Source organism: Chiloscyllium plagiosum, chromosome 42 (assembly GCF_004010195.1).
Source record: "Chiloscyllium plagiosum isolate BGI_BamShark_2017 chromosome 42, ASM401019v2, whole genome shotgun sequence".
Classification (NCBI taxonomy): Eukaryota; Metazoa; Chordata; class Chondrichthyes; order Orectolobiformes; family Hemiscylliidae; genus Chiloscyllium; species Chiloscyllium plagiosum.
Genome location: NC_057751.1, coordinates 11936466 through 11958033, shown reverse-complemented (window position 1 = coordinate 11958033; position 21568 = coordinate 11936466). Strand labels below are relative to the sequence as shown.

At 39.8% G+C, this 21568-nt stretch overlaps 1 protein-coding gene across 4 annotated transcripts in view; it reads right to left on the bottom strand.

Moving 5' to 3' along the window:
* The window catches only part of LOC122543129 (disintegrin and metalloproteinase domain-containing protein 9-like), a 130755-nt gene that overhangs the window by 28131 nt on the left and 81056 nt on the right, over positions 1 to 21568 (bottom strand). For all 4 annotated transcript variants that reach the window (XM_043681473.1, XM_043681470.1, XM_043681471.1 and 1 more), the window contains 9 exons: positions 20386 to 20555; positions 19205 to 19286; positions 17311 to 17441; positions 16942 to 17113; positions 14880 to 14972; positions 12665 to 12860; positions 11880 to 11985; positions 6221 to 6404; positions 2533 to 2613 (listed from right to left, as the gene is read on the bottom strand). In XM_043681473.1, coding sequence (XP_043537408.1) covers positions 2533 to 2613; positions 6221 to 6404; positions 11880 to 11985; positions 12665 to 12860; positions 14880 to 14972; positions 16942 to 17113; positions 17311 to 17441; positions 19205 to 19286; positions 20386 to 20555 — 1215 coding nt within the window. The remainder of the gene's footprint in view (positions 1 to 2532; positions 2614 to 6220; positions 6405 to 11879; positions 11986 to 12664; positions 12861 to 14879; positions 14973 to 16941; positions 17114 to 17310; positions 17442 to 19204; positions 19287 to 20385; positions 20556 to 21568) is intronic.

Below are 21568 nucleotides of genomic sequence, written 5' to 3'. Positions count from 1 at the left end.
GAGAGGTTCAAAATTAATTGAAACCCATCTCCTTGAAATTAAAAAGGACAGACTAGAATATGCTCACATAATGGAGCACTGTTACAGATTCCCACATGTGTAAAAAGTTCATTTCAATGTTATTTCTCACTTCACAAGGGCATGGTACATTGCCGAGACCAAGCAGACAGTACAACAATGGATGAATGGACACTGTGCAACAATCGCCAGTCAGGGAACACTTCAGTGTTCAGGGACATTCGACCTCTAATCTTCAGGTAACCATCCTCCAAGGCCGACTTCAGGATATGCAACAACACAGAGTGGCTGAGCAGAGGCTGATAGCCCAGTTTGGTACCCAAGAGGATGGTCTCAACTGGGACCTTGGGTTCATGTCATACTACAGGTGACTCCACTACATTATTTATATATATAATATCTATATATATAATATACACACACACACTCATAGGTTTGTACTCCATCACACTCAACCAAGCAGACACGCAAACACACACTTTCTCATGCAAACACACTCACATTCTCTCTCTCATATACACACACACAAGTCTACGGGGTGAATTTGCATTTGCAGAATTGTATTTGCAGATGCATTCTATTATGCTCAAAAACACACACAGTCTGCAGGCAGTCAATCCATGTGACATTTTGTAAATTCCTACTTTGGAAATAGCACCAATCTGATTCAAAATTGGAATACAGCAGACTCTAACTTCACACCTTTAATGCATAGTTTGAGCTGATATGGCACTTTTTTTATAAAACCTTAAGCTATCTCCAGATTGTGACTTAAAAGAAGTTCTGGGATTTACATATGAACAAACTGAAACCGACAACCCATTCTAAAAGATGAAAGATTTAACTGCAATTTACGTTTGGTCAATATATTGTTTCAATTGCATGACACTGTAGTCTTGTGCTATAAGTTCTGGGTCTTATGATCCTGCTCCACAGCGACCTTATGAAGGAGCAGCACTCCAAAATCTAGTACTTCCAAATAAACCTGTTGGACTATAACCTGGTGTTATGTGATTTTTAATTTTGTTCACTTCACAAAGAGCTGCCATACCTCTTGATTATTTCTAGTGTTTCTCTCTTATTTCATAGTTTCAGAATCTGAAGTACTTGGCTTTCGTAGAAAAGATCAGTTTCTAAGTTGTACATCCGACATCATCTGACCAATGTAGGGGCAACTATGACTTCAAAGAAAGTTGAAATAGTTGTCATAGGCGCCATTAAGTGTTTTTCTAAGTTGTCATGTAATCTTAGCATCATGGATGCACAACGACATGGTGAACATCGTACATTAGTTCTGCTACCTTTGCTAAACTTACCATAATCCTTTCAGTTGATTTCATTTCATTCCAGAGGGCCATATGGATAAAATATATAATTATTCTGTAACAATACTATACGTAGCAGTGCATTCAGAACAATTCAAGCTATCTGGAGCATTGATTTTCAAAGTACAGGTTTCAAAGGGCCAACTGTTCATTCCTGATAAGGAACATCTTCAAAATTATAAGATTAACACGAAATGCTGGAAATTTTATGCAGGGCTGGTAGCAATGATGGACAGGGGAATAGTTTGCAGTTAATGTCGATGATGAAAATTACTCTTGCTTGACCAAAGGGAGGACACATGGATAAGGGGTGGAGGCTAAGTGGAAAAAGAAACATCTGTGATAGGGTGGAAGAGAAGAGAGATTCAGTGATTAAAAATTCAAGGCAAAAGGAGATGGTAATGAGCCAAGGGAAAAAAGAAGAGATGTGGATGAGGTGGAACAGGATAACCAAAACACAAAAGCAAAATACTACGGAGAATGGAAAACTGAATTCAAAATAACGATGAAAATACTCAGGTCAGACAGCATCTGCAGAGAGACAAAGTGAGTGAACATTTCAGGTTGTAATTATTTTTATTCTGAAATGGAATAATTAAAATCATTACAAACAACTGTCATCCAGAAATAAAACACGAAAAAGGGAGCTGTGCGATGCTTTGCAGCTGTTGAACTAAGTTTTCAACTTACAAGAAGGGAATGCAGGGCCTGATCAAAAGATAAGATACATTTTCTTTAAGTCTGCAATGAGCGCCATTAGAAGCTGACAACAGAGCGGAAACAAAGTGAAGAGTTAAAATGATAGGTGATCAATAGCTCATGGTTACGCTTTGTAGACTGAGTAGGGATATTTTGCAAAGTGGCCATCCAATCTATGCCTGGTCGCCCCAGTGTAGGAGGAAGCTGCATTAGGAGGAGTCACTATTATTAGGAGTAGTTCTTAAGAGGAGTCATATACAACTTTAAATGTTAACTTGGTCTCTTTCCACAGATGCTGCCAGGCCTGCTGAGATTTTCCATTATGTTCTGTGTTTGTTCCAGATTTCCAGCATCTGCTGTAAGTTGCCTTCCTTTATCTGAATGCAGCATACTCCACCAAGACAAAATACTTAATTGAAAAAATGTGGTGCTAAGTCATTGTTTCACTTGACAAAAAGAGAGTTGATTTGACACAGAAGCTGTTACTTACACCATGGCCATTACATTTGATCTGTACATCACAGTCATACTTCAAGATAGATGCATCCACACATTTGAAATCCATGCAGATCTAAAACATAAAAATAATGCTCAGTAACAAAGAATGAAAGACATGTTGCTGATCTTTAACGCTCTTTGATTTATTGACAATGTTTGTTTTGAAAAATGGAAATGACTACAATTTTGTCTATCACAACATAGAAATTACCATCATTTATGGGATGTTATTGGCATGCCAGTAGAACTATTTATTTGCGTAAGAAATTTAACAGTCATATGTTGATCCATGTTGAATTTCTACAAGATGACAGTTTTTAACATTTCCTTGTGCAGAAGAACCCTCTCTTAATTCTGAAATTCTGTGGGAGACTTCTTGACCCTATTTCCAAACGACAGTTATGAGAAAGCCAAAAGTGAACAGTTCTATTGTTATAAAGTCACACAGCATGGAAACAGACTCTTCGGTTCAACCAGTCCATACTGACCATTATTCCAAACTAAACTAGTTCTAGTTCCACCTGCCTGCGCTCAGCCCCAATTCCTCCAAACATTTCTTAGTCATGTGCTTATCTGTGTTATCTACTTATGTTGTAAGGAATAATGTTGTACCATAATGTAGAAACTGAAATAACTGGATTTTTTTATATAAAATCATAAAAATTAAGACACCCTCTGGCATCATTGCAAACGCCCAGAGTTCTGGTAATTCTCACTTCAAAGTGAATGAGGTCCTAGTCCCAGTTCTACTGTGGTTATCTATCCTTTCTGCACTTGTTGGGTCACATAATTTCACTCTTGCAGGTAAACTGTTCATCTGATCTCTCTCCCATGTGATTTCCAGGGCATGGGGTTCATTGCGATAAACTCTGTCAAATGGCTGGTGACTTTGAACACAAAACAGCCTGTGTTGACAGTTATCAAGTCAGTATCACTGGAATTTGCTAGCAGCTCTACCTTACAAGTGGATCTGCTTTACAGTGCAATGATACACCCAAGCTTAATAAGAGGTCAAAAGCAACTGATTTGAGACATAGCGATTACTCATGTTGTGCAGATAGTTAAGTTATTCATTTGGAAGTCAAGCAACATTGTCAGTTGTTGAGAACCAAACAGGACCAAAGAATTCGAGTCAGTACCATCAAACGTACCCATGATCCAACTTTACACAGCTTCATAAAATGGAACAGAAATTAAGTGCCTCCTTTTAATGACATTCTGAGATGGGTGGAACAAATTTAAATTTACACAAGTGCAGGACATTGCTCACTCCATGACTGCACTTATTCAGCACTTAGTATACCTCGGCCAACTCTCTGTCAATTTTACAATATCCCAATCAACCGAATGAATTGCAACATTTCAAGTAAGCATTAAATATATTTACCAACTTGAAGGCTGTTAGCTTTCTCACAGCACCTCTTAACTTGCATTTTGAGCCTCATGCACCTTCAGGAATGTTTAGACCGTAAGACAGAGGAACAGAAATTAGGCCATTCAGCTCATTGAGTCTGCTCCACCATTCAATCATGGCTGAAAAGTTTTTCACCCCATTTTCCCACTTTCTCCCCACAATCCTTGAGCCCCTTGATACTAAAATCTTATTTGTTTCAGTTTTAAATATACTCAATGATCTGGCCTCCACAGCCTTCTGTGGCAATGAATTCCATAGATTCACCACTCTCTGGCTGAAGAAGTCTCTCCTTATCTGTATTCTAAAAGATCTTACCTTTATCTAAGGCTATGCCCTCTCTTACCAATGGAAATATCTTCCCAACATCGACTCGGTCGATGCCATTCAGTATTTTGAAAGTTTGAATCAGATCCCCCTCCTTGTTCTTCCAAACTCTATAGAGAATAGACCCAGAGTTCTCAAACGTTCCTCATATGTTAAGCTTTTCCATTCCTGGGACCATTCTCATGAACCTCCTCTGAACATGCTCCAGGGCCAGTACATCCTTCCTGAGACATGGGGCCCAAAACTATGCACAATACTCCAGATATGGTCTGACCAGAGCCTTAAAGAGCCTCACAAATACATCACTGTTTTTATATTCAAGTCCTCTCAAAATAAATGCCATCATTGCATTTGCCTTCCTAACTACTGACCCAACCTGCAAGTTTACCTTGAGAGAATTATGGACGAAAACTCCTAAGTCTCTTTGCACTTCCGACTTCTGAATTTTCTCCCCTTTTAGAAAATAGTCCATGCTTTTACTCTTCCGACCAAAGTGCATGAGCTCACACTTTCCCACGTTGTACTCCATCTGCCACTTCTTTGCCCACTCTCCTAACCTGTCCAAATCCTCTGCAGCCTCCCCCACCTGCTCAATGTTACCTGTCCCTCCACCCATCTTTGTATTGTCTGCAATTTTAGCCAGATTGCCCTCAGTTTCTTCATCCAGATAGTTAATGTATAAACTGAGAAGTTGTGGTCCCAACACTGGGCTTTGTGGAACACCAATTGTCACTGGCTGCCATCCTGAGAAGGACCCTGTTATCCCCACTCTCTGCTTTCTGCCAGAGAGCCAAACTTCTATCCATGCCAGCTCCTTGCCTCTGACAACCATGGGCACGTATCTCACTCAGTCACCTCCAGTGCAGCATCTTGTCAAAAGCCTTCTTGAGGTCCAGGTGGATAACATCCATTGGCTCTCCTTGGTCTAATTTTCTCGTTACTTCTTCAAAGAATTCTAGCAGATTTGTCAGGCATGACCTCTCCTTGATGAAACCACGCTGACTTTGCCTTAATTTACCATACACTTACAAGTTTTCAGAAATCTTATCCTTCACAATGGATCTGTTCTAGACCAGCCAGATCCCTCAAAACATTTCAAGAAAGTAGCCCAGATCCTAATATTGGTAGTGGTTTTCAGCAGATATTCCTGGACTGATGCAGCTGGTCAAACCACTTAAACAAAATAGAATTTATTTACAAGACTGCCGAATGAGACACCAACAATAGAGAACATAATAGAGAATAATTTAACCTATCCGAAAACCCAACAGGTTATCCCAATTTAATGATGTTGTTCCAAATACTTGCAACAATCCCCATAAGGACCCCTTGGTGGTGGTCAGCGGAGACCCTGCTTCTTTTGATCCAGCAGCTGCGAATGACTGCTTGCTAAAACCAAACCAATCCAGAGAAAAGCTGCGATGGGAGAGTTGGCCACACTGCTTTCATTGTATAAGTGTTTTTTTGTAAAACTTGAAAGCATTTTACCTGAGGCAGTATCTGCTAGCTATAATCAAATGGCACTAAAACTCTTCAAACCTAGACCGTTCAGAATCGCAGCTTTTACGACCTTGCTGGAAAAAAAAAGCCAAGGACAGGATAACCTTGTTAAATGAGCAGCATTGTCATAGATTCCAGGATCTTACCCATGACCGAGGTTAGACTAATCGATCTGTAATTTTCTGTCTTTTGCCTTACTCCCTTTTTAAACAGGATTGTCACGTTAGTGATTTTCTAGTCATCTGGGCCCCTCCCTGATTCTAGTGATTCCTGAAAGATCACCACTAACGCATCCACTATCTCTTCAATTTCTGTTCGGTGAGGCATAGCTTACAGAAGTTACCAATTCTACATTACTCCAAACATAGAAAAACCCAGCGAATATTAAACCACCCAATGCCAAAACACAATTCTAGCCAGAGATTAACAGTTTTAAATATACCTTGCCAGTGTCACATCGGGTGCCTGGGTTTACCATGCCAGGATCCGGGACATCTGATCCCAAGCGGAAGTCAACCCCCCAACATGTCGTCCCACCAATTGGCGTCTGGATGATGGAAGGTCGGATTCCAAAAACAGGTGCAGAGTCTACATTCTCACATTGCAGTTTCCCACACATGGAATTTCTAGATAAAGAAAAATACAACACCCTTCCTGTGTAAGAGATTACTTATTGTGTAGACTACTACACAGAACTGAAAGAGCAGTAAACATAACAATAATGTTGATCAGGTTCTTTACACAGTGATAGCTTTTTCGCTTACAAGTAGCACTGTCATCTCCAAGTCAAATGATTGTGTGTTCAACTCTATGGCCGGAGTACAAACATCAGGCCCGAGAGCACAAAAAGCAGACATAACACAACATGGAAGAAATATTGGATTGTCAAAGCTGCTCCCACCCAGGTTAGATTTGAAATCAAGAAGCTGTCAGATCTCTAGCACCTGCAGTTCAATTAAACAACTCTCAGATGATTGAAAGTACTTGTCACTGCAAAGGCTATCAGCCCTGACAACATTCCAGCAATAGTACTCAAGACTTGTGCTCCAGAACTTGCTGCTGCCCTGGCCAAACTGTTCCAGTACAGACACAACACTGGCATCTACCCAACACTATCGAAAATTGCCCTGGTATGTCCTGTACACAAAAAGCAGGCCAAATCCCAATACAGCCAATTACTGCCCATCAGTCAGCTCTTGATCATTATTAAAGTGTTGGAAGGTGTCAAAGATGCTATCAAGCAGCACCTGCTCAGAAATAACCTGCTCGGTGATGCCCAGGTTCTGCCAGAGGCTCCCAGCTCCTGTCCTCATTACAGCCTTGGTTCAAACATGGACAAAACAGCTGAAATGTAGAGATGAGGTGAAAGTGACAGCTGTTGACATCAAGATCGCATTTGAGCAAGTGTGGCATCCAGGAGTCCTCGCAAAACTGGAGTTAATTGGCATCAGGAGGGGAACTCTCTGCTACTTTAAGTCATAGCTGGCATACAGGAAGATGGATGTAGTTGCTAGGGTTCAGTCATCTCAGTTCCAGGACATCTCCCCAGGATAGTGTCACAGGCCTAATCATCTCCAGCTGCTTCATTAATGACCTTCCCTCCATCATACAATCAGAGGTGGGGATGTTCACTGCTGATTGTACAATGTTCAGATCATTTGCGACTTCCCTGATACTAAAGTAATCCATGTTCAAGCGCAGCAAGATCTGGACAATATCCAGGCTTGGGCTGACAAGTGATAGATAATATTCATGCCATACAAATGCCAGGCAATTGCCATCTCCAATAAGAAACAATCTAATCACTACCCTTTGGCATTCAATGATGTTACCATCACCGAATCCCCCACCAGTAACATCTTTGGGGTTACTATTGACCAGAAACTCAAATGGACTCATCACTTAAACACAGTAGCTACAAGAGCTGGTCAGAGGCGAGGAATACTGCACCGAGTCATTCATTTCCTGACTTCCCAAAGCCTGTTCACCAACTACAAGACACAAGTCAGGAGTGTGATGGAATATTCCCCACTTGCCTGGAGAAGTGCAGTTCCAACAACACTCAAGAAGCTTGACACCATTGAGGACAAAGTAGCCCATTTGATTGGCACCACATCCACTTGCATCCAGTCCCTGCACCACCAATACTCTTTTGCAGCAGTATGCACTATCTACAAAATGCACTGCAGAACTTCAAATATCTTTGCACAGTACCTTCCAAATCCATGACCACTTCCATCTAAAAGGACAAGGGCAGCAGATACATGGGAACAGCACCTCCTGCAAGTTCCCCTTCATGGCATTCACCATCCTGACTTGAAAATAAATAATTGTTCCTTCATGCTGCTGGGTCAAAACCCTGAAATTTCATCACTAAGGGTATTGTGTGTGGAATGCAGTGGTTCAAGAAGGCACCTCACCGCCTGCCTCTCAATGGCAACTAAAGACTGGAAATAAAATGCTGGTCAGCCACTAATGCCCACGTCCCACAAGTTAATAAAAAGGCAAATTTTGGCAGGATGATGTGTTACTTATTAACTTTTACAATAACAAAGTATAAATTGTATTCACATTTATCTTCACTCTCTCTCTCTCTCTCTCTCTCTCAGTCCCTGGCAGTTGGCCTCCACATTAACATCTTTATATAATGCCTTACTGTCTCTCACAGAATTCAATACTGGTCAAAGCAGAGAAGACCATTCTGTCCTTTGTTTCACTGCCAGATTTCTGCATAAGCAATTCACTTTGTCCCACTCCACTGCCCTTCACAGTGCCTCCATGAAACTCTCAGGCATTGCATTCAGCATCTCAAACACTTGCTACTCTTTTCTGCATGTTGCCCTGATTCAATAGGCATTCAACTTAAATCAATGCATACAAATATAAATACAACAGTCACTGAAAGGAATGCCACAGGTTGGTAAGACCATAAAAATGCAAGCTAAGCAGTGAGCCCTCTACCGAACCATGGTTGGAACACACTTTAAAAGGACTGTGCACAGTTCCAGTCTCCTGCTGTATGCTGTAAGAATATTGTAAAAGCACTGGAGAGGGGAGGGTGCAGAGTAACTTTACAAAGCAAATACCAGATACTGCTATGTGTATTTATCAAGAAACAGGGAGGGTCTCTTCCCCCTGACAATACAAAAGCGTAAGGGGGATGTAATAGAGGGCTTTAAATTCTGAAAGGCTGCTGACAGAGTGGACAGAGAAAGAATGTTACCTCTTATAGGAAAAAGAAAAGCAAAAGGCTGTTACCAAGAAATTTGGAAAACATTCAGACAAGATTGTTTACCCAGAGTGTGGTGGTAGAAGGGGGTGAGGTGTTGAAAATGGGGAACTGAGTTCCACAGTAAATGATTGAAATGAATTTTATAACTGCAATTAAAGAGAAGCCAGGCAAGCATTTGAAGGAGGGCTGTATGGGGGCTACAATGACACATTAATTGAAGAAAGACAGTGAAGGCTCAAATGAAGCATTACAGCATGGACAGCTTGGGCTAAAAGACGTTTTGCCAGGTATCCCATGGCATCGTACACAGCATAAAACATCTGTTTCTCAATCTTTCTGCCATCGGGAACAGTTTCTCCAAGTCTATGCTGTCTGAATCCTTCCTGATTCTCAACACCTTGATCAAGTCTCCTCTCGTCCTGAAAGTCTCTAATCTATCTATATCACTGAAGTACCTCATCCCTGAAACCATTCTCAGGAGTCATTTTGGTATCCTCTAAAATCTTCAGCAGCCTTCATAAAGTATTGGGCCCAGAATTGGACGCAGTGATCCAGTTGAGGCTGAAACAGTGTTTTTAAACTTTCACCATAATTTCCTTGGCTTTTATATTCATTGCTTTGAATTATAAAACCTAAGATCACATATGCCTCATTAGTTATGCTACACACTGTCTGCCACTTTCACAAACTGATGCTCCCTTTCAACTGTCCCTAGCTCGAACCTTTGCATCTCATTTGTAACTTTATCCTTTCAAATAAATTTACCTCTCCTCCATCTTCCAATCAAATCTCTCAGGTCACACTTGTCTGCATAAACTGCTTCTGCATGTCCATCTCTAAGATATAGTGAAGTGGCAGGAACCAGGATTAAACCATACAATCAACTATTCCTGTGGTGTACTCCAATGCGGTATTAGCTTCCTTTTTTCCCTCCCAAATATTTCTCTATTTTCGGAGGAAGTGCCCTCAAAATTGCAAATTGCCTTGCACCTCCAACAATGCAATTTGCAATGAACTCTGTGATCAAAGAGGCTCACAAATAAAGTACTCCCAGTTCCTCTCGTGGTTTATTTTTTAATATAACTGCTGCACTGCTTTCTCCTGTAGTTTTGAAGTTTATTTCAGCTGCTGTTTTTTGAAGAAAATCTCCAAAATTGATCACCTTGACCCATTTCTTGTAGTTGCAATACATAACACAAATTAAACAGCCTTGATTTAATTTACTCAAAAAACACATCCAGATTTATTTAACAGCTCAGAGTAAAACCTGCAGCTGCAGATACCAATACAGGCATCCAGACTGTAGTTTCCTTCTTCTGGACTGCATGTGCTAGTTTGTCATGTGGTTTCATCTAGTTCTTGATTGTTAGCATATTCAGCTCTTGGAGCAACACAGCTCTGAAACCAATAACTGCACACCCAAGACTAGGTAATAAACCAAGCTCCATAAAAGCAGTGGTTTAAATACCACCACCAAAGAAGTTCATACTATTATCTTCCTCTCCACGAAGGAACAAATATACACGACTACTCCCTGTCTCCTGTCAGAGAGCTAGCATCATGTCCACTGTCTCCTTCTTGCAATTCTGGAAATCTGAAATAACAGAAAGCAGTAGAGACACCCAGGAAGCCAGGCAGCAGTTGTGGAGAGAGGAACAGAGTTAATGTTGAGGAGAGTATAACTGTTCCGAAGATCTGCTCTGTTTTTCCTGCACTTTCTGTTGATATAGAATTTGTCATTCTCCTTTTCATTTGAAATTCAGTTTTAAACTATACTTTTATTTTGACTTTGGACAGAGATATTAAAACACGAGTTATTGTATACTGTCTTCCATGTCCACAGATGCTTAGATCCCGAACAACGTGATTTAATTTATAGGATGATTATTTATAATGACGAAATGATCCCATTACATCAGCTTGCCACAAGAGAACATGCTGCAACAGAAAGTGCCTGTGTGTATCCTGATGGCAACATCACCAAGTGCATGCACCACTGATATGAGGCAGTGCTAGGAGTGGGGGGAGAGTATCCTGCACCACAAGTGCTGCCAATCTCCTTTTGTCCTTTTCATGAATGAGTTTTTAGAAAGTTAATTTCAAGATTTGAGTTTTTCCAACTGAACACACAGCAGTGCCATGTTGAGACTAGCTGCTGCTTTTCATCACTAACTAATGGCAGTGCTTTCTCTGAGCGCACATGCACTCTAAGCACCATTTACAGGTATCTTTAGAGGAACCACAGCCTTCTACTTTATAAACATTACATCATTTACAACAGTTCCGTATCAGTAGTTAGAGCGTAATATGTACAACCGACTGGGAAACCCAACTTGATCTCGAACTCAATCATATTAGGTAGTTGCTGGTTTTTAAATCAGGCTTTAAATGTACAACAAATGGAGTCGAGGGTGATTATAAACACAGAAATGGTGACATCAGTGTTGTAATTTGTATATCTTTCAGTAACAAAATACTTGATTCTGCAAACATTTTAATGTCATAAAATATGTTAGAAATGATTGATACTAAATACTTATTGAAGAAAGTCCATGGTTGGGCGATTGCTCCTGTTCGCATCTCAGACATTTCCCTGGGTAATTACCACAACTTGGAAACTACTAGACTAGATCCACTCAACCCCAAATTCAGCAATGATCCTGGTCAAACATCACAACATTCACAAATATATATATATTTGAAGGAAACAATAATTAGCTTTTATAATACCAAATACATGCTGGTCCTTCAATAAACCATTCACCAGAATCTGTATGCTTGGTACCCCAGTCTTTGGACCAAACCTGTTGGCACATACCAACCAAGATTTTAAACTACACAGGCATAAAGTTAAAATAAGAAAAGGTACCTGATCTCACATTTCTTGTACCCAGCACCACTGGAACCACAGTTTCCAAACCGGTCACCTTTAGAATTCACTTCTTGGAAACAAGTATGTGGAGCAGATTTTGCATCTGGAAGTTAAGAAAAAATAGATGGAAAAAAAATACAAATAAATCATCTCCTACACTCCTCACAGACATTTATTTCCCACAGCTTTCAGAATGAAAATAACCAGGAGGACAATTCAATGTAGGGAAGTATTTTCAGTGAGATTGTCATAACAAAAAAAAGTTATCAAGTCATGAAAATAATTAACCTCAAGTTAATGTTACTGTTTGCTGTAGAAACTCTGAACTGCATTCAGCCTGAATCAGCAGAACTAAGTATGTACCGCTGAGGATATCTCAGGATGGTGGCTGGGAAACATGCTACCTTCACAAAGAACTACAGTAACTCAAAAGTGGATTTAAATGGCATCTCTAGCTCAGTGCCTTCTTCTAGTAAGCAAGACAATTCAAGGGGAACATCTTCATATTTACATTCCCCTTTCAGAAATATACAGTTCTGAATACGTGGAAATATTTCAATGCTTCTGCATCACCACTTGGAAAAAAATCTAAGAATAACACACAAGTTGATGGTGGAAAGTGGATGAATTAGATTTTGAAAAAAATGCGCCAACTGTTATCAAGCTGAATTTCTTATCACAGGGCTCTAAAAATAATTTTTCTGCATTTCTTAAAGCAATTTTAATCTTTTTGTGAACTATGCTTTTAAAGCCATGATACAAGAGACTCAGTGGTGACTTACTTTGTCCAAATAAATTTACGCACTGGGCATCGTAACTCTGACATGCTCCATTGTAGCAGTATGAATTGTTGCGATTGCAAGGGTGTCCATCCTGCACAAAAACATCAGCTTGGCAAATTTGACTTGTTCCATTGCAGTACTCTGGGAGGTCACATTCACTTGTAGATGCTCGACACACTGTTCCAGCTGCACGGAACTGTTGTGGCATGGGTGGTGAGGGTGAGGAAAGCATGGAGGAAGAGATGAACATACAAAATTGGCTGGTAAAGCTCAGTCATGCACGGTGTTGCTACCCAGTACCAATGATATGTCCACTTCCAACAGTCACAAGATAGAATTTGAAATAGATTGTTAAAATCATTTCTTTCCTTTTCCCCAAAACAATTATTATTAGTTGTCAGACAACTTTGTGACTTTCTTTGTGACTTCACAAGGTGCTTCACAGGAGTGTTAGCAAACCAATTTGACTGTTGCCTGAGGAGATACAATGACAGATGACCAAAAGCATTGCCAAATAAATGAAGGAGGGTTTTAAAGAAGGAAACAGTGTGTTTCGAGAGGGAATTCCATAATTTAGAGACTTTGCAGCTGAAGATGTGGTTAGCAATTGTGGAGCAATTAAAATCGGGAAGAGAGCAGCGACCTTGGAGAATTTCAAGAGCTGAACAAAGTTATAGATACAGAAAAGAATGTGGAGGAGGCGTTTGGAAAGAAGGATGAGAATTTCAAACATCAGAGCTTTGTTTAATCAGTCAAAAATGTCATCAGTGAGTAGAGGAGTGATGAATTAAATGGACTTAGTATGAGTTAGAACATGAAGACAAGAGTTTGGAATGACCTCAGATTTACATAGAAATAACTTTGCAACTAAATAACATGAAATATTCTTCACTCATGTTTTCAATTCTTAAAACAATTTCAAGAGTATTGATACACAGATGCAAATAATGACTAACGGAGCCGTTGTGTTAGAGTGAGATACTGGATTGTAAATTCAATGACTGCAAAGAGTGACTGTGGATAGATAGTTGACCAATGTCAAATTGATGAAAATACCAATTTCTGCTCTTAGCCATGTTACTTCTTTCCAACCGAATAACCAGTTTGACCCATTGCTTTCTCCACCATCAAGTGTGTGCCTGCTATTAATCATTTCACTCCAACCAGCATCTGTGACTTCAGATATCACCCGTCTCAGCTCCATTCAGTGACAGCAAGTCAGAAAATTAGATTTTCAGGCCTGACTTTGGACAGTAAATAATTGAAAGTGTCAAACTGAGCGAGCTCAACTGAGAGTGCTGCATTATCAGAAGTGCTTATCTACAGCTGTGATATTCTCTGCAGATATTGAAGCACTGTTTTGGGAAGAGTTAATTCTTCAATGAATGAATTTTTCAACAACAAATTATTCTTTTGGAAAGTTTCTTTTTCAATGAACACCACTGTTTTCTGGAATATTGCTGTTCATCAATTTGCCAACATAACCCTTGTGGTTTAAAAGCTTTTCATTAGTTCTAAAGCAATGTGGGATGATCAGAAAGCCACATAGACCAAACTATTTGTTCAAGTATGTTCCCACCACTTTTTCACCAGTGAATTCCAATCGCCTATTTGACTCTGGTTCTTTTGACATCTCAAATTTGATTCGAGAGTGTGGTGCTGGAAAAGCACAGCAGGTCAGGCAGCATCCGAGGGACAGGAAAATCAACGTTTCGGGCAAATGCTCTTCATCAGGATTCCTAATGAAGGGCTTTTGCCCAAAACGTTGATTTTCCTGCTCCTTGGATGCTGCCTGATCTGTTGTGCTTTTCCAGCACCACACTCTCAACTCTAACCTCCAACCTCTGCAGTCTTCACTTTTGCCATCTCAAATTTGATGTCAATTGAAGCAGTTCTGCATTATTAACGAATGGAAATCATTGTGTTCTAACTTTTCTTCTCTGAAACAGCCTAGGTAACAATATAATCTTCAGTCAGACAGGAAGTGATTCCATCAATTTTATCATCCTTTGCATGCTGCTAAGTCATACTCTTTACATTTGCAGCAAACTAAATGTCAAATTATTATGCTGATATCATATTTGCTTTGCCTATCATACTAATTTACTCTGACTTGAAACATTTCTCTTAATCTTTTGCCTTGTCAAATGGAATACAATTAGTCACACTGATCAATTATGAGACTGCCTTACTTTTTCAGTTGTTAAGTGCCTACCTTACATTTTTTGCAACAAATGCCAAAAGCACATTGTGCTCCATACTTGAGTTTACAGGTTGAGGCCTCACAACAAGGATCATTTTCACATTCCTGAAAAATACAAGAAAAACCTCAATACACCACGAGCAACACAATTCAGTAAAAATAACACAAGATTACCAGCAGCTTTTATCCTCTTTGCTTTCATGTGATACCTCTTTGTGAGCCAAAAGACAAATCCCAGAAAATTCTGCCCCACTATTCTAAATTGTGCACAAGTGTTTTCCAACTGTTTGGGAATTGATAAATAGGAAGATTAAAATGGTACAGGAAATCATTTCCAAAGACCACAATGCCACCTGTTCCAAGTCTGCATTTAGCCAGAAGTGCTAAATTCCGGGAAGAGAAAAGTCAGTGGAGAAAGCCTGATGTAATTCTTCATCCTGCCACTATGTGGCATGCTACACAAGCAAATCAAGGTCACAAGACTAAAGCGGAACCTTTTGAGAGCTTTCCTCACTGTTGGATAATTGTGATGCAACCCGAGAGCACCCATTCTTCCGAAAGCTCAGCTTCGACCTCAGTGAAAGAACTCAAAATTGACAGATTCCCACTTTTACACTGTGCTTGTACAATTTTAAACAAATAACCTTATTTTTATCTATCATTTCCAAAATATTATCTGATGAAATAATGTCAAGTGCATTTGAATAGTTACAGTGCAGGAATAATGGGTCTCTATTTGTTTGAATCCCAACCAATATTCATGCCAAGAATCATTTGAGCAGTACAAGATTTATTTTGGCAGACTCGAGTGTGATTAAAACAGTCTTCCTAAAAACATAAGCAGCAGTAACCTGGAACAGATTTGGACTAGAATAGGCTGCTCCTAACTAAAGTACTAGAAAAGTAAAGGAGAAGCAGGAAAGGCTATCATTTCAACAAAAATAATTAGTGTAAAGAAAAATACTCCAGTAATATTTTGATCTTCCTGATATCACACTGCTGCTTCCAAGTGGCACAAGGAGAATCAAGAAGACATTATGACACAGTCCAGTGGGACTCTAATGAAAAAGGAGTCTGCCAGACATTGTGTAGGTGGATCAGGGTGAATGACCTCCCAGGTCCCTTAAACTGGATAATGAAACTCAAAACTGTGTAGACTTAACAGACTTCCTGACTGATGTACAATCTGGAATTTAACTTGGACATGTTTTATGATGATTTGGAGATGCCGGTGTTGGACTGGGGTGTACAAAGATAAAAATCACACAACACCAGCTTATAATCCAACAGGTTTATTTGGAAGCACTAGCTTTTGGAGCACTGCTCCTTCATTAGGTGGTTGTCATCTGAAATTAAAGGGTTATTGGAAAAAGCAGAAAGCCATAATTTTACTGAATAGTGAAACAAAATTAAAGGTCCAAATAGACTACTTTTGAGACTACTTCCTATGATCTTATGATTTTCTCAGCTTTAGATATTTGCTTACTCTTCCCTTACAGAAAGGCTACAAGTCTTTCTACCTCAGTTACTTCCAAGGCAAAGGATCCCTCGATTCAGTAATATTTGGTCCAAGAACATAGGCTCAGTATCTCAAGTTTTGCTTAACTTCTGTATTTTTTTATCCATGGTAAGATGCTGTTTCAGAATTGCATATTCCTCCATTCATCAGCTGGAAGTTACCCACTGCAATATTAAAATGTACATAACAGAACCATCCTAGATTCCATCACAGATCTGGTGGCTATCTTCAGTTCGTAGACAAGACTGAAACAGGTGGCTTCAGTGTCCTTCATACTGTGTTACTAAGTAACTGGTCATGGACACCAACAATTGGTAACCTACAAAGACTAGGCCAAACCCAGGAAGCACACACATAAGTCGACGCCTTAGATACCATATCACAACCAGGATTCACCGTTTCAGGGAATGAGTGACAAGGATAAGGAAAAGCAAAACTATTGGAGAAGTATTACTGGGGCTAGAAGAAATTGACACATGATAGATTTATCAGCATTAGGTTGAACAAGGTACACCAGCATATTCAGGAATAAATAGTTGTAAATTTAGAACTGACCTTTGGTGATCCACAGTCACATTCCTCCCCCATATCCACCAGCTTGTTGCCACAGAAGGGAGGGCTATATTCTTCCTCAGGTGTAGGAATGTTTAAAAGGCAAGAGCCCCCTCGATTTAAGATCATAGCTTCAAAGTCATCAGCACTGCAGCTGCTGAAGTTCGTCGCACCTCTGTAACAGGATTATAAACCAAGGGAATCAAGTCATTAAAGCAAATCAAACTTAGAAATCTCTGAAGATCATTTTGAGGTCAATTTTGAGCACATCATGCACATTTTTCTGTATGGTATTAGGTAAATAATGCATTGATATCATGAACACAGAGGGCACGGTGCACTAAACAGAGGTATTTCTGAACCATGACTTACGTGGCTCCAGCATTCATAATGCATGCTTCTGCTTCACAGTTACAGTTCCGGTCATTATCGTGGTTCATTCCCAAGTTATGGCCCAGCTCATGAGCGACAATGGATGCAAAATAAAGAATGTTCTGTGAAAACTAGAAAATAAACCAGATTAAAAAACATGCATATAAAGATCCAAAATTCAGAACCACGGATATCTCCACCATACTGAATACAGAGAACAAACTGTATAGCTTCACCACACTAAGACATTAAATATCGTTAAGAAGTTTCTCAGTTCCTCACAACCTCCAACTTCCAAAATAGATTTAATCACTTGATTGGCACCTCTGCCACCAGAACAATGTGCTCTGCCACTGAGACACCATACTGTACTGTCTACAGAATGCAGCAACTAGTCATTCTTAGTCCTACAATATCTTCTAGCCCATACTCCATATAACCCAGAAAAGCAATTGCAGTAACGCTCTGGGAACATCAAAACTTCCATGATTTCCTCCAAATCCCTCAGTGTCTTAACATGAAAACATTGCCAATGCACCACTAAATGCTTGGAGATCCCTGCTCAACATTCCCTTACTGACTGGAGAGGTTTAAGCCAACCCACCACCCATTTTCCCAAGGTCATCAAACCAGGTAATCAATGGCCTGCTTACTCACTTAGTAAATAAAAATAAAAACGCAACTTTTATTTTTAAGGGAAACATGGAAACTGTTAAGAGCTTCGAAAGGTTTTAAGGTTTTCAATATGGTAAACATGACTGTGGTTTGGCAGGCTCCCTGTAATAAGAGCTTGAGCAGATGTGGCCTCTGCTCATCCGAAGAGTGAGCAAATCAGTGACAAAAATAAGTAATTGCCCACCTAGAAAATAGCATGTGATTTCATTCATGAGTTTGTACTCAAAGAGTCACAGAGGGTGTAGAAACTCTGAAATTCTAATTTTACCCATTGCATCTTTCTGACTAAAGCAGGTAACACACTCACATACAAGGCAGCCAGAGGAGGAGAGAAAAGAGAAATTGGAAGTGTGATATAAATAAAGCAAATTCCCTGAAAGAACAATGGAGTAATTTGGAACATAGTGCATGAGGTTACTTTTACTCCTCTTAAAGGAAACAAACACTTTCCATCGCATGAAGCTGTGCAATTATTTGGAACTATCATTTCAATTAATTTAAATGCTGAAGGCAAGTGTGGTAGAAAATGACTTATCATCTGATATGGTTTGAAACAATGCATGCGATCTAATGGAATTAGGGAACAGATCATGGATATATTAATAAAGGATAAAGTGAGTGAGAATTTGGATAAATGTGGAGAGCTCATAATCAATGAGCTGAGAATTTTGTACAGTATGGCGATCTGAAATCGAGCTCTCACAGAGAAGTGTGGATTTGAATTCTGTTTAAATACAGTTGTTTTTTGGAGTATGACCATGAGTACTGAACTGTTGGATAGCTGCCACTTCATTTCCTGAAACAAGAGATACTTCAATACACCATGCGTTATACTTGGATAAAATTAACACTCATGATTTTGTTTAACTGTGTTAACCATAAATTTGTGTTTTTTGGATGGGATATTAACACAGAATTCCATGAAACAAAAAAAACACCAGACCCACAGGCAAGAACTTCACTATTCTAAGAGTTGGTGATTTGCCGTGCATTCACAGTACAGCACTTCTATGTCTACAGCCACCATTCACTTGACAGAATTCCCAAACTCAGCTCCCAAATGGAGCAGAGAAGGATACTCCAAAACTGAGAAAAGGGTAAAAGACTGTTTTGCCAGAATGCAGTTTCAGCACTATGTCGGAGAAGGAGTAATTCCCTCTCCCACCCACATTTTGCTTCACAGTTCATTTCTTTCTTTACAAAAAAAATGATTCCATACCACATTGATTCCTCCACTGTGGCTCCTTGAACAAATAGTGCTCACAAAGGCCATTCCTGCAGTCTCACCAAATCCCTTCTTCCTGAGAGATGGAGAAGTAACTCAATCAACAAAAACAAGTTTTTTTTTTCATGGGATATCATTTCCTCCCTACTGACTTCAGGCATATGCTTTTTCAGTAAAAATTGTCATGTTAATGACAACAATCAAATAATCGTTCAGAAGGCATTGATTAACTCTATGGGTTAATTCATTTAACATAGTGAAACACATTACTAGTTATGAAGCAGATTTTGCAACAAACCAACTGATTTGTGTATGTAGCTTGCAGACCCACAGCTGATAAACTGCAGGGCAGCATTGCAACATTGTATATAACACAGCATAAAGTGTCCTCAAAGATGAATTCTCTTAAAGTCAAGGGACACACGCAATAAAAATCTGCCTGAACGCATTCTTTGAATCGTTGCAAGAAATAATATTTAGGGTGCACCTACCATCCAAAGGGATGGCCATTTAGAATTGAGATGAGGAGAAATGTCTTCATTCAAACGGTTGTGTGAATCTTGGGAAACTGTCTACTGCAGAGAGCTGTGCATGCTCAGCTATCAAGTCTTTTCAAAATAGAAAAAGACAGATTTTTAGATATTTAAGGGAGTCAAGAATATGCGAACAGTGGGAAGATAGCAGATGAAGAACGATCTTATTGAATCGTGGAGCAGGATTAAGGTGCCAATGACCTTCTCCTGTTTTTATTTCCAAATAACTGGAGAAGTATGTGGTTGCTTTTTAAAATACATGGAAAAGGAAAAGTGGAAAAATCGAGCTGTATTTTCAGAAGGCGAACACTCCTGAACTTGACTAAATGGACAAACGGCTTCTCCTGTTGATGAATTAAGAAACAAACTTGGTTTTAAAATAAGTTTTTCCAACTGCAAATGTTGAATAATTTCCTTTCCCACAACAACTTCATCTTCTTTCCCAAGACCTTAGCAAATTAACAATCAGGATTTGGTCACATTGAGATGACATGAAATAAACCACTGAAGAGGACAGAAAACCAATGAGATTTCTCCACATCATTGGAAAATATCAAAGTGAGCCTCCTTCAGAAAAGTTAACTTTCATTATACAACGCATCACATTCCAAGCATTCTCCACTGAGACACCAAAAAACTCACAGAATTAAATGCGCAGTGTCATGCCTGCGACGAGGCAATAAGTCCCTCTCTCGCCATTGTACAAAACGCCCCAACACTTCACCTGCTCCTCCTTCGATGCTGATTTGATTCTTCCTTGACCATATTTCCAAACCAACCAGAACAATGCGGATGTTCATGGAACTGTACATCTGAGGAGGGAGAAATGCAGTTCACTTGTGACGATAGCTCCAATTTATTTCTTGTTGAATGGCCAAAAGTTCAATTTAATCAAAACACAGGCAATGTACTCAATGGCAAAGAAAGAATTCCATATGATTCCACAATTATATATATTTTCCTTAGTTTCTCATGGGAGTTTTCCAATGTCAAAGGCAGACCACAACAACAGGAAGGAGTAATCATCACAGTGCCAGGAACGCGGATGACTGAGTGGAGCATGTACATGGTCCATGTGTCTGCGTGACATTAGCCCAGATGCTCCGATTTCATCCCACAGGTGAGGTGAGGCGGACTGGCCATGATAAATTGTCCTGTAGTATCCAGGGATGTGCAGGCTAGATGGATTAGCCATGGGAAATTCAGTTATGGAGATGGGGAGGTGGGGGGTCTGGATGGATGCTCTTTGGATGGTCAATGTGGACTCAATGGGCCAAATGGCCTTCTTCCACAGTGTAGTGATCCTATCATCCTTTGAGGGAAAAAAATTGAATGATTTACATTTTTGATGTGTCAGGCAACAGAGAACACAAACTTATTTCAACAAGTGGCCATTCATGATGAAATCTTGCTGAATTTCACTTGTTATGAAACTACAATCACCATATCAACAACCTGAGAAACATACCAAGCAGCATCAGCAAAGGCAAAAAATCTTCATCTTCACTGGCTCAAAATCCTGAAATTTCCTCATAGCACTGTGGGAATGCATATATTACAAGGATAAGAGAGTCAAGAGTTATGGGAGGCAGACAGGAAAATGGAGTTGAGGACACAATCAGATCAGCTGCGATCTTATTGAATGGTAAAGCATGGTTGAGGCTCCAAATGCTCAAAATGTGTTGCTGGAAAAGCGCAGCAGGTCAGGCAGCATCCAAGGAACAGGAGAATCGACGTTTCGGCATTAAGCCCTTCTTCAGGAATGAGGAAAGTGTGTCCAGCAGGCTAAGATAAAAGGTAGGGAGGAGGGACTTGGGGGAGGGGC